This window comes from Falco cherrug, chromosome 6 (genome assembly GCF_023634085.1).
Source record: "Falco cherrug isolate bFalChe1 chromosome 6, bFalChe1.pri, whole genome shotgun sequence".
In the NCBI taxonomy this organism is placed as follows: domain Eukaryota; kingdom Metazoa; phylum Chordata; class Aves; order Falconiformes; family Falconidae; genus Falco; species Falco cherrug.
In genome coordinates, this window is record NC_073702.1 from 80,998,419 (window position 1) to 81,011,689 (window position 13,271).

The 13,271-nt window shown below is 37.4% G+C and overlaps 1 protein-coding gene across 8 annotated transcripts in view; it reads right to left on the reverse strand.

Moving 5' to 3' along the window:
- Positions 1-3,564: 3,564 nt before the first annotated feature.
- SIPA1L2 (signal induced proliferation associated 1 like 2) overlaps positions 3,565-13,271 on the reverse strand; it is a 152,158-nt gene continuing 142,451 nt past the window's right edge. For 5 of the 8 annotated variants that reach the window (XM_055714156.1, XM_055714155.1, XM_055714159.1 and 2 more), the window contains 4 exons: positions 8,451-8,504; positions 7,384-7,507; positions 5,673-5,754; positions 3,565-4,804 (listed from right to left, as the gene is read on the reverse strand). In XM_055714156.1, coding sequence (XP_055570131.1) covers positions 4,658-4,804; positions 5,673-5,754; positions 7,384-7,507; positions 8,451-8,504 — 407 coding nt within the window. In that variant the 3' untranslated portion in view covers positions 3,565-4,657. The remainder of the gene's footprint in view (positions 4,805-5,672; positions 5,755-7,383; positions 7,508-8,450; positions 8,505-13,271) is intronic. The other 3 variants (XM_055714162.1, XM_055714158.1, XM_055714161.1) reach the window with 1 other exon arrangement.

Genomic DNA, 13,271 nt, shown 5'->3' on the forward strand with positions numbered 1-13,271 from the left:
TTCACATGTTCAAAGAATGTAAAAAAGCCTATAAAACTCTTTCCCTAGACAAGTCAATAAAATAAATAGGAATCCAACACCACTGTGTTTGAAACCTTTGAGTGATTTCTAAAAGGGAAGGCTACGAGCGATTTGGTCTGTTTATTCCATTCTCTGGTCCTGCTATGTCCCCATAAGCTGGTGCAACAGCCAGCAGTGCTGGTTCTCTGTCTGAAAGGGGAACCAAAACAAAGCCTAAGAAAATGTCCGCTCTATCCGCCATCCCTTTTTCCTTCCCTTCCCCTCCCTTCCCTTTTCATTTTTCTTTCTTATTTTCTTTTCTCTGATTTTTCCTTTTCTTTCCTTTTATCTTTTTCCCTTCCTTTTCTTTCCTTTTATCTTTTTCCTTTCCTTTCCTTTTTTCTTTTTTTTTTTAATTTTCTTTCCCTTCCCTTCCCTTCATTTATTTTTTCTTTTTTTTTTTTTTTTTTTTTCCTGGCTTCCCCCATGAGGGTTTGAAGTCTGCTAGATATAGTTATTTTGGAAATACACGTTCTTGCCTGGTTGCTTTACCCGTGATCCAAAAAGCGATTCCAAAAGCGAGTACTGTGGTAAGATGGTGAGTGACTTCAGAGTCTGCAAAACAGCAAGGACTTCCGTTTGCAAGGCTGGGTGACATTGTACCTGCCTGGCTTTCCGTTCTGCAATGCAGGAGCAAAGACGGCAAAATGTTTAGGCTCTGCCTCTCTATCGGTTCGTCTAAACCCAGGCAGACCTCTCCCTGGCTGTCCAGACCAAGGATCCATCGCAGAAATCTTTCTTCTGGCACTGCGCCACTGGATTCTTCTTGAGAGAAAAGCAAGGGAACATGGTGAGGGAGTGAAATAAAGCAAGTGTGAGGACCTGAGTGAAAAATACAACGTGTCTGCACAAAGAAAAGAGCTGAGCTTAAGATTTATATTCCTGGCAAATTTATTTCTAGAATTACTGAAGTATACCTTTCCCTCTCTGTTTGCACACTGCTCCCAAACACACAGAAGCTTTTGTTTGTTCAGCTTTTTCAGCTGAAAGATGTTATTTTCCTTCTAGTCTTTGCTATGGAAGAGAGAAGCTGGGGTGAAGAATAACTTGTTTGGGCAATAATTAATGGTCCTGATGGTTTCAGATCATCTAACATCAATTCCCAAGTTTCACTGACTTTCTTATATATTAGAACCAGGCAGCACGAAGAGCTCAGGAAATGCTGCAATAACATAATGTACATAGAAATTCTCCTTTTCTTCCAGGCTGAAAATTGTTTTCCTAAGCAACTGCTCTACAATGAAGTTGTTTGCATTACAAGTATTTTAAACATTATTCCCACATAACTAGATTTTAGGCACAAACCCAGATGAACTACTTTGAGAATTTATATTAAATAATACACAGAGGACGTGGATAGCTTCTGTATGAAGCTATCACGTGCCTAAACCACAGCATGACTACGCTCGCAGGAACACAACAAATACCAAAATTATCCCTTATGTTTGTTATAGTGAACTCAGAACAAAACATACATAATAAAACACAGTCCACACTCTGAGAAATGGCTCAGTAAGGATCCCTTCATTAAGGATCTACTCAGAAATTAGGGTGCCACTTTTAAGGCAGAAGCAGAGCATGTTGCAATTTTGCCATGATTTCCGTTTGCCCCTTTTGCAGAACTAAACATTCATGTTTGACTTCTGCATCTTGGTACTTCACAGCACAGCCTGTTGTGTTGGGAAGACTTTGCTGACATTTGAAACACTTCCATATTTTGGTTTTAATTCAGATCACAAACACATCTTTGAAGTAGTTTCCCAGTCATCCCCACTTACTCTGCTTTGGTTCATATGGGCTGGTCTTGCAGCACAGCGCTTCCAGATGAAGCTAGGCCACAGCCCACCTAACACAGGTGTCCAGTCATGGGACTGGACAAGAAGGAGCCTGAAAGATCTTGCCCAGTCCCAAAACCTGAGTTAGCAACACTCTGAATTCTTCTAGAGCTCCACACTCACTGCTTATGTAGACTTAGCCTTTGCCTCCACGTGTCTAAAACAGGCATTTTTTTCAGCAAAATGTCTCTGAGACAATTATTCTCAAACGTTGATTAATTAATATGTCCAGTTAATGTCCTTTACCTATGCCAAAACCATATTATGGTCTCTGATAAATATTGTATTCACATGTCATTAAAAAGATAACAGCCAGACTAAAAAAAAATTCCCATGGTGAAAGGTACTTCATGAAGAACCCTGGGCCTCTGACAACTGCTTTTGTCAGCAAAGGGAAAAAAAAGATTTGTAGACAAAGTTTTCTATCAGTTTTAGAAACTAAATGTTTTCGATTGGATGGGAAAATGAGAAAGATAACTACTGAACAACCTTTTCGTGCAGGTAGTTATAACAATGTTTCCAATAACAGAGATACAGAGCTCAAATAAATATTGGACTATAAACTCCTACACAAACCTAATAGCATCCCTTCAGAGCAAGCTTATTCTCAACTTCGTTTCACTTAGCACACCTTTTCAAAGCGGACCAACCAATCCTCACAGAAACATGTTCACAGACAAATTGCCCAGGTTGCTTAGCCCTGTTATTTGGCAAGGTCTCCAGCCAGATGGGTTTGCTAATGACTCCTGTAAGGTGCTTAAATCAGAATCTAGCGTAACACATGACTGCCATGTTTAATTACTCTGTTAATAGAGCAGCTTCACGGATATCGTTTGGTATGTAGAAGTCAGAGGGTTTGATGAAAAATACAAATACAAAGTAGTCTTTTTCATTGGAATGTAAGGATGCCAAAGCCTTGATCATCTGCCCATGTACAATCTTCCCTGAGAGCAGTCATAATAGCTGTTACAGCAGAGGCAGACATTTGTTCAACCCACAAAACATCTCTTAGCCAATGTGCACTAATAACGGACACAGAATTTTACTTGATTCCATTGAATATATTTTTAACTATTAAACAATTTTCTGTAGGTTTGCCTGAATGAATTCAGCTGCTGAAGGGAAACTGGGATAAAACCATGATCTTAAACTGCTGGGTTTTTTTCCTCTCAGAAGGGTACCTCAAACATGCTCATTAGCTTCATTTCATTTTGCAGAACTGACTGTTTTGGTGTAGACTTTAGACTCAGCACTACACACAAAACATCTCACATAAGCTAACACTGCAAACAAATCCTCAATTGCAGGCACAAGAAGATGGCGAGCTACTTGCTGCTATAACTAATATAAAGTAATACGAGAAAACTAGACCCCTTTTGAAAACTGTCTTGAGGACGTATTTTTGGCTAAAGCAGTTTTTTCTCCCGAGGTCACTGATCAATGCCTAGGAATAGCCAAAACACCTTTTGACCCGTGAAGCCACCTTCTCAGTTATAGGACAGGACACGCCAAAGAAATTAACTTCGATAACGTTGACGGTCTCTCGTTGGTAACAAGGGACCATGAAAGCTCTGGGGGTTTGGACTGTCTCTGGGTTAAGAGCCTAGAGAGTGGGCTCAGCGGCAACCTGAGCTATTACGGATGACAGTGATTACAGACAACAAAATAATCCGGGTTTAAGTTTTTAACATTTATTAAAAAAGCAGGATGTATGTTCATTTCAAATTAAACAGTTAAAAATGTTAAAGCATACAAACAAATCAATTGTGTACTAGCAGCATCCAATTGTTAGAATTTTCTAGAACTCCTCAGTACAGTCTTGGCAAGCTAAAAATATTACAACTTGCAACCAACTGACCTCACCATAGTGCAGATAAAACAAACTTTATAAAAACAACAATTTAAGGTTAAATAAGCTTAAATAAAGGTGTTAAATACAAGACACTTGATCAAAGCTTCTGTACAAAGATAAAGAAATTTGGCATTGTACAATTGATTGGCTGGCTCACACCATACATGATTTCAATAGTTAAGCAGTATAGCTGTTTAGCTGAACATTGACTATACAAAAGTAACTGAAGTTGGGAGTGGGCTAACCCCAGTGAGCCATTTACAAGGCATGTGTATTTTTAGAAAATCAGAACACTGTTTATATTCAGGCACCATTTGTTCCTGCAAATAAATAATCTCTAATGTATCTGCATCCAAACTAGTGTTAAACACATCAGTGCTAACATTTTATAAACACAGCTTTGTGACTATTCACTATACCTCCATTCTTATTGCTATGACAATGTGGACTGTGGAAATAAAACTACTGTACATACAAAAAAATAGAGCACCTTTTAAACATTAAAGTATATGTCTGGTTATTCTTTTTATCTTACAATACTGAAGCCCAAGCTAATGTAAATTGCTTTAACATCTTCACCAGCACACCTGAAATGCAGGAACTAAAACCCCAAATATTCCTCTTCAGGCAAGCCCCAGCCAGAGCATCTTCTAAAAATGTCTAAAATGACACTAAAGATTTTTTACATTCATCTGCACACAAACAAATATCTGCTATTCTCTGCTTTCTTCATATGAATTTAAAGACGGATTACCACAGTTCTCTCTCCTTTTCAGATGAGTAAAGCTGGACAGAGAATGTAGCGGAAACACCTAAAATGGATTGTGAACACAGTGAAATTATTACCCCGCTAATTCAAAAAATACAGCTGTTACATTGTTCAAATACATATTTTCCAGGGGCGCAGTCATTAGGATTTTTTGTCTATCGTATTGAAAAACCATTCTGTAAATTTCCTCAGTTGAGCAGCTGCTGTTTGAGACTCCTCCTGAAGTCTCATATTATCTTGCCTCAGATGCTGCACCTCTGCTTGGAGAACTGCCTTGTCCTGTTTTTCCTGGTTAACAAAGACACACATTGAGTAAAGCAAGTTGCCGTGAAGACAGTATTTATTTTTGTTGTTATTATTTCTGTGCAAATCACACAGCTACTTTCTTTGAGTTCCCTAATCCTGACAAATACTAACTGTAAGGTAATTCCTGAAATACGCTCCAACTACCTCATTCATTCTGATATTGCAAGAAAACTACATGCTACTTCAATACATAAATTATAGGAGTTTACACCATTTAACAAAAAAATTCAAGCACTAAAAGGATAACGAGCTTTTAGCTATTACAAATCATATATGAGAACCCAAGCCGTTAGGAACTGATTTAAAGCATACATTACGGAAGAAAAATATCTAATTTCAAAATTTTCTCTTACATGATTATTTTCTTACCAAAAGCAGTCTCATTTCTACTAGTCCTGGCATTGTCTCCAGCTCACAAATTAGACAGCAGATGAGACACAAAGCAGGTCATTGTTATGTGAGCAAGACACCACAAGGCAACAAGGATGACAAATCTGGCGTGTTAACTACTTAGCGATAGTGCTCGTGTCCGTATCCCTACCCTTTGTTAAATCCAAGGTACGATAAATGGAGATAAAGTGCCTCATTCTTTCTGGGTATGACTGTATGTAAGACAGTTATTCTGGAGAAAAAAGACCCATAAACTAGTTATCCTGAGGGCAGCTCGTTCACATAACCATTCCCACAGGACCTCCTGCGCCTCAGTGCTAAGATGAGCCACTGGGCTCTATCATTCGTTGATTACACTATACAGTTTAATTGATGTACTTTTTTAAAGCCCTTGCCGAACTCTGCATAAAAATACAACTATTAAAACCGAAGAGTAATAGTATCGCTAATGATCTCTTACCTTTCTCAGGTCAGTTTGTAGCTGCCGGAGGATGACTTCCAGCTGGTTTACTTTTCCAGTCAGAGTACTTGGGGCATGCTCCCTGTAAAGTAAACCACTACCTTCACTCCGGGTTAGTTAAAAACATTTCCTCCCCTAGCTTTTGCAGAGTAACACTTAGTAATAGCAAAGAAAAAAAATCAATTTAGGCATAGTTAGGAAAACAGTGACAAAACCAGCAACAGCAAAAGACTACTACTGGAACCCATCGCTGTAATATCTGAAATCTGCCTCTCAGGCGAATCAGGCAGAATTCACAATGATTTAAGAAGGAATGTTTTAGGAATTATTTGCACATACCCTTCACAGGGCAAGTCAAACTTGCTGCTAAATGGTGTGCTGAGCATGTTTGTTAACAAGCTGCCTTCAGATAAGGACTGTACTAATCTGGAGCAAGCTGCAGTAGCAATTACTGTAAACCAAAAGGGCTGTTAGGAGTTCTTTTGTCTGGTCTGCGGTTGTGTCATTTGCAGCAAAGGATAAACCTATGGCTTTATGGAGACAAATATTTTGTTTAAAGGTCAAAACATATGAAATATTGCCACAGGTTAATGAAATGCACAACTGAAAGAAAATACTGAGAATAGCTTCTATTTCCTGTATGATAATGAGCACTGCGGGAGACAGTTTCATATACGTTATAGATGAAATTAGCCATAATGCGAATCATTTTGTCTAGAAGAGAGAAGCTGAAGAGATAAGCTTTATATACAAAGCTGAATCAGCTGCTTCATGCAAGTCCACAAATCTGACAGATTTGACGATACTAAAAGTGGAACATCTTTAACAGTCTTTTGCAATCCTTACTGATCACTAGGCTGGGAAAGATGTGGACTTGGAAGTCATTACAATAAATCTGCTTTACCATGTAAGTTAATTTCTGTAAAATTGGTTCAAATTATAATGTGATAGTCTAACAAGCAAGAAGACTTTTCCCTCCGTTTCCTGTTCTTCCATTCCTGCAGCTGAAGAGCAAAACTAATGAAAGATGTGTTTTTCTGTTAAAGCACACTAGTGGACAGATTACACTGCTGAATCTGTGTTTTTAATAAGTATACTCCTCACAGCAGGGAAGACGGGGAAAAGAAAAAAAAAAAAAAGTTCTTTCTCCAGAGCACCGGGAAGAATTTGAAGAATTGGACAGTTTGGCATACAAGTTTCCTGCAGTCCTCAGCTACAACTTCTCTTGGTTAATTTACCTCTGTATGAATGAAAAATCATGGTTTTGCAAGTAGTTGCAAATAGTTGCAAAAGATAGGTAGGAACACCTGTTCCAAGGTCTGAGATGTGCTGCAGATAAGGTTATTGCAAACTACAGAGTTCAGCTCCTATTACAGTTCTATACAAATAAAAATATAAATAAATGTTAACACAAGTTAGTATTTTATAGGAGGAATACAGTGAAAAATTCAATTAGCCGAGACTCTGCATCAGAGGCCTATTCTAGTGAGAGAGCTTTATCTGACTATACCTAAAATTTTCTAGGTAGAACTGCTCAGAGGCTCATTCCAAGAAACAACATTTTTCAGAATCAAAGACATGATCAGTCAAGGTAATAGGTCTGCCATCAAATAGCAGTGAAACACGCATACAAGCAATTTGACATGCAACATTAAGAGAACACATTTTCTTAAAATATTTTTGTAAGAAATCCACTTTAATTCTGACATACCCAGTAGCCTCAAGGAAATCTTTTCCATCCGTGGGACTCTCATCCAAAGGTAAGTCTTGTGCTCCTTCCAAGCCCTGAGCTTGCTGCATATCATTCAAGGTACAAAAAGATGCTACTCTCTGATCTGTAAAAAAGTAACGTAAGGATACGTTTAAAGCTGGACATATATACAAAATAAAAGGCTACATTGCAGCCGTTATCCTGTATCAGTTAGAGAAATGGATGTAGGTTTCTACATCACAGCTTTGAAGATAATCAGCAGATGTAAAGTATATTCCAACTAGTTGGCTTCCCCACATCTGCATCCAAAGGCAACCCCAAAGCAATTTTTTGTGTCTATCAGCAGAGTAAGATAGATTTGTTTGGACCAGTTAATGCTGATATGAACAGTAAATTGGTTTTGATGAAATCCGCAGAAAAACATTTGAGAATTCAGGGCCACAACCAATGACAATAATAATTCATTGAAAAGGTTTGCATTTCCCATGGACTTAAAGCCATTGGATTCCTCAGAAATCTGCACTGTTCATTTCACACTGTTTTACTGTCTCAAGCATTTGCAGAACCTCATGGTAATCTGCATACTTGAAAAACAATAAATTCACACTATTTTTATCAATTGAGTTTTTGTTATATATATTACTAAGGCACACTGTTATCTACATTGGATTCCACTAGAACACAATCTAACAAGCACAGATGTAATTACCTATGGATATACAGTGTGGTTGCCAAAATACATCAGTCACCACATAATAGAAGTATGCCATGCAGATCATCATTGCACAGAACAGGAGTAAATGATGCATTCATTAGGATTTAATTTGTCTTCTTAAAAAAAATAAAAATCCATATTCTGTGGAGATTGATTTAACTTATTTCTGTCAAACAAAATCCATTCTGTAGGCTTGTAATAAATTCTGGCAATAACATGCCTGCCTTGCCCTTTCTCCCCTTGCTCTACCACCCCACAAGCCCGAAGCTTGCATCATCATGCAAACGTGCAAACATAGGAAATAGTAAAGAAAGTTTAAAAAAGGCAAAAGCCATCAAGCCCAGACCATCACCTAGAAACGGCGTGTGATGACAGAACGGCCCAAATTCTTCATCTGAGTCAAAACCTGGAATAAGATTTAGAATGTTCCTATGAACAAGAGAGTCCATCTCTGCTGGCGCGGCTGTGGCCCTCACGTACAGCGCACACAGCGGGATGCTCCCGCTCATGCTGGCTCTCGCTCTCGGCTTCGCAACACCATTTTGACACACCACCAACGTTCCAGGCCAGCATGAGGTGTCATGCCCCGTGCCTCTTCACAGTAACACCCAGTGTTGCAACACAGCATGACAGCTTGGTGTGCCACACACAAAGCCAACCCTCCAGGCCCTATGCACCCCAACAGCGAACACAGACCAGATCGTTTCAACTAGGAAGGAGATTTTGGTCTAAAAGTTCTACCAAACAAACACAGGAAATCCCTAAAAAGCTCTTTAAAGGGATTCTTTAAATGAATAGTTTTAAGGAATAGCAAAGATTGAGAATTAATTCCATAAGATAATGAAGAAAAGTTGCATGTCATTTTTTGTCCCATTTTAAAGACCACAGCCCGTTTCCCCTTCCTTTTATCTCTATTTCTGACGAGCGATCAATATCAGCAAATATAAACATAACTTTTTCATATGTGCTGACAATAAGGTAAGAATATAATTTTCAACACATAATCAATGACCTCATTTACAGAGCTGAAACTTATTAAGTTGCATAGATTTAATTAGTACAGGTAAATTAAAACTACTCTCCCAGCCCAAACACAGCCTGTGGGCCAGACACGAGACCGTGTAAGCGATCAGTTGGAACTACATATCTAATTATTGATTTCACCTTTACACTGTTCACACTTTTGTTACCACTTCATAGAAGAGAACAGCCAGCAACAAATGTTATGCTGTTGCTATTTTACCTACGGCAAACAATACATGACAGGTAACGTTGTGTCTCAGAGGCAATTCTACTGTTTTTATATATATATATATATATATATGTGTATATATATATAAAAATATCTGCATTTTTCTCCCTCTGCCAACTAAACTTAATTAAAGAGAATGGCCACTTGTCTGGTTTATTTTGTCAGTTGAGAAAATGTTTTGTTATTTGATGTCCCCAGCAGTATTTGAAGGCATCTCTTTCTTGATGGATAAAAGCAGTTGCAAAACCAGGTACATGCAGCTTTAATGAAATCACGTGATGCCATATTTAAACAAAATATATGAAAATATTTTCCTATTATTTCAACCCGCAACAAAAATTTTAAAACCTGAAGTGTATTGTGTGGATTGATTTTTTCCTTCCTTGTGTAATCCCTAATGAATTTAATCTCCACATAATTTAAAAATAGTATTAAAACTTAGAATAAGAAATTCATTGTTAAACCTTTTATATTATCCTAGCACAACTTAAACATATTTTTCCAATATTCATATCTTTATAAAATATGAAACCATATTCTCACATTCATCAGGTGAGGAATAAAGTCACTACATGATTGCTAATACCCAGAAGTTTCCAATCATATCACATACTACGTAAATTTCTGTGTTGCTCTTCAAAGAGGTAGTTCCTTAATTATCAAAAGCCAGGTTAGTGTCAAAATCATTCTCTGAACTCATTAGTGACACCATAAAACTCTGCAATAACTAGTACATCAATAAAATCCTAGACTAGGAAACTATTTTGCCTTTGAAGACTTGTCAAGTACTTTTAAAGACACATCTTTGTTTTCAGTAACTACAGCAAATCTCACTGATATCCCTCTAAGTATTCACACTTAGCAATAGTTTCACCAACTTACTTTTTAAATCAAAACTGGTTTAGGTGAGTTGTGGTGAAGGTTGAACTTGTGCTTCAAAGACCAAAATCTTCCCACTGATTTTTGGTTTATTTGTTTTTAACAGAACTGTCTTGACTCTATATTCATGAAAATGAAATCAAAGATGCTTTCACTAACAGCTAACTTTTCAAAAGAAAAAACAAGTGTATTTCTGACTATGATGCTGTAGACACAGGTTCTGCTTCCTCCAAACTACAGGGACACCTCCTATTCAATTCAAGTGATATGTACATACTAAACAGAAGAAAATAATATGTAAATCTCAGAGCTCTTTATTTTTCTCTGGGACATCCTTGCCAAACCCCACAGGACCCACACATGGAAAACTATTTGCGAAAATATATTGGTGTTTATATAAAAAGTTTAATCAACAGTTGACTTAGCAAGACCAAAGATAAGACAAAATTCATGTCTCACTCTAAAGTAATAGAATTGTACAGTTGTAACCACTAAGAATTTGAATCTGGATTTTCATTGTACTAGACCACTAACAGGCAGAAATAACTCCAGCCAGTTTTGATGTACCAGAGAGAAGAAAAGGCTAAAATGAATATAGTGCATAAAGCTGCTCTCTTATAATTGAGGTCATATCTACCCACAAACATACACTGACATATGCACTGAAGAAAAAAAAAGTTACACACGCATGCACTAGAAATGACCAAATGTTAACCTAATATTTTTCTCTTTTTCTAGCACTCTAACATACTAATTTGGTTAAAATAATTATCTGCCATGCTGACTGCTTCAATTCTTTCTCATTATGTTATGTGTAGCATTACTCGCATTAAGCGATAAAGATTTTATAATATTAATTATAGCAGCACAGATGTTTCTGCAAAGATAAACAAGCATTAAAAAATACTGCATTCCGACTGGCAGTAGTAGACATTCATAGAAATAGCCTGGAAAAAAACCCAGAAGTTGAAACCACCTATTTTAATGAACTAAATCAGAGACATCAGAGGGGCTTTCTTATGCTATTAATGCCCACAATATGATTTACCAAATGCTAAACAGCTTTTTTTTAAAGCACAATAACCCTCATTTAAAGTAGCAAAAATTCTCTATTTATAATAATAATCAATATTTATGTTTGTGTCAATACTCTTTTGTAATGACAGAAACAGATATGGACATCTAGAAAGGTTTCTCCTTTTGTTCCCCAAAACATGGAAAAGATCCAAAATTAGCCATCAGTAACATAATACAGAGGTTGAAACCCAGTCCTTCTTCCCTAACTTGGAGATCTATAGGAGGGATAACACAAAAAGATAATTAAAAAAATACATTCTCTCCCTTATCCCATATTGTTTTCTGAGATTTCTTTGTTTTTCTTCTAATTTGGCTTTCAAATTTATTCCACAACACCCCCATATATTTACCTTTACTCAGTTCAACATGCTTCCTTGCTTGCTTTTGCTTTTTTAACTTCTCCTTTTTCAACCCAACTGCCCTCCCTAAAACCCTACTGCTTTTGCTATACAGTCACATGCAGCTCTGTCTGTTTTTTTATTGTTTACTTCCGGAACGGATGAAAAAAAACCATACAGCCACATACTTTTAGCACGTCACCTGCTTCCTGGTTGTGCTGTCCCTCTGCAGCTCCCACTAAAATAAAAGACGGGAACTGGAAGTAGCCTACCCATGTGTGAAAGAAATGGAAGGATACCCCTTGCTACTGACTGCATCCATGTCATGCATCCATAAAGATGATCTCTGGATAAACGGCACAGTCAAAACTCTGTCCTGGAAAGGAAGGCAGTGTGAAGACTTGAAGTTGCAATGTGCTCCAGCTTATGGATGCAGATCCCAACAGACACAGCTCGAGCAAAACCCCTGACTGATGTACTTGCTGGAGCCCATGGAGTTGATGCCTGCACAGCTCTCCATTGCGCTGTGAACACCTGTCTTAGCAATAACAGAGAATTTTCAGGGAAAGTTTGGAGTAAATATTCAGTTTCCCACACAAGCTCTTGCAAGCAAAAGCAGTGGAAAATGAAATCCTCACAAAGTGAAAAGCGTTATCATCATGCCTTCAATTTAAAAAAACAAGTAATGGCTTACTCCACCCTCATGGGCCACAGGACCAAGCCTTCAGTTGGATAAAAGCTAGTAACTAATTAATAAACAACCTAGTTAACTATTCATTTGGGGGTAGAGGGGGAAGCTCAAAATGAGACCACTGTTCTTGTTACACCCATGAGTAAACTCTGAGTATAGATGATGGTCGCAAAAACCTTGCTACTATATTTAATTCTTAATCCAATTAATGCCAACATTATAAGCACCTAAAAAGGGTATATTTAACATTAATCAAGATATAACTGCATTTAAAACAGACAGATGAAGGACTGTGAGGCCCAGATTTTGGACATGGAAGTCGTCAGAATATGTAAGTTGTCAACATACAATCTACAGAGATCACAGGGGGAAAACCCTGACTTTGGAATCAGATTGGTAATTCTAATAAACCTAAATTCTAATTAAAAAAAGACCTTGTACAAAGAAAAACCTAAAATTAAGTCTTGTATCTAGGAGCTAGAACAGAATACAACTTTGATATATCAGGCTGGCAAAGCCAAACTAGAGAACAACTCTTAACATCAATTTCTTAAATCAGTATTATGAAAGTCCTATCCATCGTATGCATCCTTTTTCTTTGAAGGTTTGGGTGGGCGGGTTGGTTTGGGTTTTTTTGAGATGGTCCTATATACAGTGTGATCACGTTTCCACCCAGTTTAATGAAAGGATCAAAGTAGGTTTATATTCAGAGGTGGACAACCTTTAGAATCACCCACTGTCTTTTTCACATTGATAGAATGCAAACCAGCTAATTCCGAGCAATTTTTACAGAGTAAGTTGAAGCAGCTCCTAAGTCAACAACATTAAAATACATAAGGAAACTGTATCTGCTAATTCCTATCAAACACATTCCCTCCCAGTGACTTTTTTGTGACATGCCTATCAGTTACTCTTTTTTAAAATGATTTTCAAATT